The sequence below is a fragment of the Emiliania huxleyi genome, assembly GCF_000372725.1.
Source record: "Emiliania huxleyi CCMP1516 unplaced genomic scaffold EMIHUscaffold_225, whole genome shotgun sequence".
NCBI lineage: Eukaryota > Haptophyta > Isochrysidales > Noelaerhabdaceae > Emiliania > Emiliania huxleyi.
The window spans coordinates 222,718-225,215 of NW_005200378.1; the positions used below are offsets into that span (position 1 = coordinate 222,718).

The 2,498-nt window shown below is 66.4% G+C and overlaps 1 protein-coding gene across 1 annotated transcript in view; it reads left to right on the forward strand.

Moving 5' to 3' along the window:
- Nucleotides 1-2,498, forward strand: part of EMIHUDRAFT_468865 (hypothetical protein) — a gene marked incomplete at its 5' end in the record, with an annotated part of 6,001 nt that overhangs the window by 2,021 nt on the left and 1,482 nt on the right. Inside the window, 5 exons of the mRNA XM_005779846.1 lie at nt 254-547; nt 741-1,022; nt 1,761-1,802; nt 2,026-2,091; nt 2,170-2,334. Coding sequence (XP_005779903.1) covers nt 254-547; nt 741-1,022; nt 1,761-1,802; nt 2,026-2,091; nt 2,170-2,334 — 849 coding nt within the window. The remainder of the gene's footprint in view (nt 1-253; nt 548-740; nt 1,023-1,760; nt 1,803-2,025; nt 2,092-2,169; nt 2,335-2,498) is intronic.

Consider the following 2,498-nt stretch of genomic DNA (forward strand, 5'->3'; position numbering starts at 1 on the left):
TCCCCACCTCTCCCCACCTCTCCCCACCTCTACCCACCTCTCCCCACATCTCCCCACATCTCCCCACATCTCCCCACATCTCCCCACATCCCCCCCACATCTCCCCACACCTCCCCACACCTCCCCACACCTCCGCACACCTCCCCACACCTCCCCACGTCTCCCCACACCTCCCCACACCTCCCCACATCTCCCCACACCTCCCCACACCTCCCCGCACCTCCCCACGTCTCCCCACATCTCCCCAAATCAGGTCCTCGTCCTGCACGGCGGCCTCTCCCGAACCAACTCGGCCACGCTCGCCCAGATCTCCGCAATCGACCGGCGGCGGCCGATCCCCGTCGCGCCCGTCAACGCCGAGGACATGCTCTTCTTTGATTTGATGTGGGCGGACCCGCGCGCCGTCGACGGCGTCGGACTCTCCGCAGTGCGCGGGGCCGGCTGCGCCACGTTCGGACCCGACATTACGCGCCGTTTCTGCGAGATCAACCGGCTACGGATGGTCATACGCTCGCACGAGGTGCCAAAGTCGCTCTCGGGCGTGCAGGTGTGACCAGCGGCTCCCCACATCTCGCCAAATCTCGCCACATCTCGCCACATCTCGCCACATCTCGCCACATCTCGCCACATCTCGCCACATCTCCCCACATCTCCCCACATCTCCCCACATCTCCCCACATCTCCCCACACCCCCCCACATCTCCCCACACCCCCCCACATCTCCCCACATCTCCCCGCAGGTGCAGCACGCCGGGCGACTCGTCACCATCTTCTCCGCCTCAAACTACTGCGGCCGCATCGGCAACACGGGGGGCACGATGCTGCTCACGCCGGCGCTCGACTACCAGCTGATGGAGCATTGGGCGCCGACAGTCTCTGAGCTATTGGTCATGGAGGCGGAGGAGGAGGCGGAGAAGGCGCCGTCGACGCCGAAGGAGAACCCGTCGGAGAAGCGCAAGTCCTTCTCGGCGCAGGCCAACGAGCTGATGCGCGCGGACGTGCTGCAAAAGATGAAGGAGCTCGTCTGCGAGCACAAGCCGGCGCTGGCGCAGTTCTACGAGCAGCACGCGGGCGGCAGCGACATCATCACGCGCGAGACGGCGATCGGCGGGCTGCGCGAGGTTGTGAGACACACACGCACGCACGCACACACACACGCGCGCGCACACACACACGCACACACACACACACACACACACACGCACGCACACACACACACACACACACACACGCACACGCACGCACGCACACACACACACACACACACACACACACACACACACACACACACACACACACACACACACACACACGCACGCACGCACGCACCCCCCCCCCCACACACACACACACAACTCATCCACACACACCGGGCCTTGCACTTTCAATGCCGTGGGGCTCCTGTCAGTAGGGCTGTGCCTGGGCCCTTCCTCCACCAACTAGCAAGTGTGTGAGGAGAAGTGTACCTCACCTCACCTCAGGTTGTGCCGACCCCGCTGCCGTGGGACGACTTCCTGACCGAGCTCGTCGGCGACGCGGCGCTGCTCAGCGACGAGGACACAATCTCCCACAATCTCCCCCACAATCTCCCACAATCTCCCCCGCAATCTCCCGCAATCTCCCCCACAATCTCCCGCAATCTCCCACAATCCCCCGACGAGGACGCCGCCGCCCACAGTCCCCCACAGTCCCCCACAATCTCCCACAATCTCCCACAATCTCCCCCCCCCCCCACCCACACACCCCTCTCCCGGCTGTAGGACGACGCCGTGCGCTTCCGCCTCTTCCTCGGCCGCTACCGCGTGGCCCACGAGCAGGAGGGGTGGCAGGCAGACCTGCTTTCGTCGCTGCACGATGCGCTCACCCACAAGGACCGCAACCCCACCTCGCCCCTCGGCACACATCGGGCTCTCTCCTGACCATCGCCCCATCTCGGCCTCCTCTCGGCCTCCTCTCGGCTTCCTCTCGGCTTCCTCTCGGCCTCCCCTCGGCCTCCTCTCCACCTCCCCTCGGCCTCTTCCCCAGGACCTCAAGAGCACACTCGCCTTCTTCGACCCGAACGAGGACGGCGTGGTCACGTATGAGGAGCTCGTGGAGGCGCTCGTCGACCACTCGATGGGCTGGACACGTCCGCGACACGTCCGCGACACGTCCGCGACACGTCCTCAGGTGCTGGTCGACCACTCGATGGGTATCCCCGAGGCGTCGCTCAAGGCGCTCGCCGCGACGCTGCTCGGCCAGGGCCAGACGCAGCTGCCAACCTCCTCCCTGCTCGCGCGGCTGCACGTCACGTACCGCGACGTCACCGCCGAGGCTGCCGACGCGGCGGCCGAGGTGCGGCAGGCGCCCGATGTGGGCGGAGCAGCTGCTGGCCACCGTGGCGCGCCAGTGCGCCCTGCGCAAGCGCGACTCGGAGCAGCTCTTCCGCTCCTTCGACTCGAACGCGCGAGAATCGCCCCGAGATGGCGCGAGAGGGAGGCGCAAGAGACGGCCGAGGT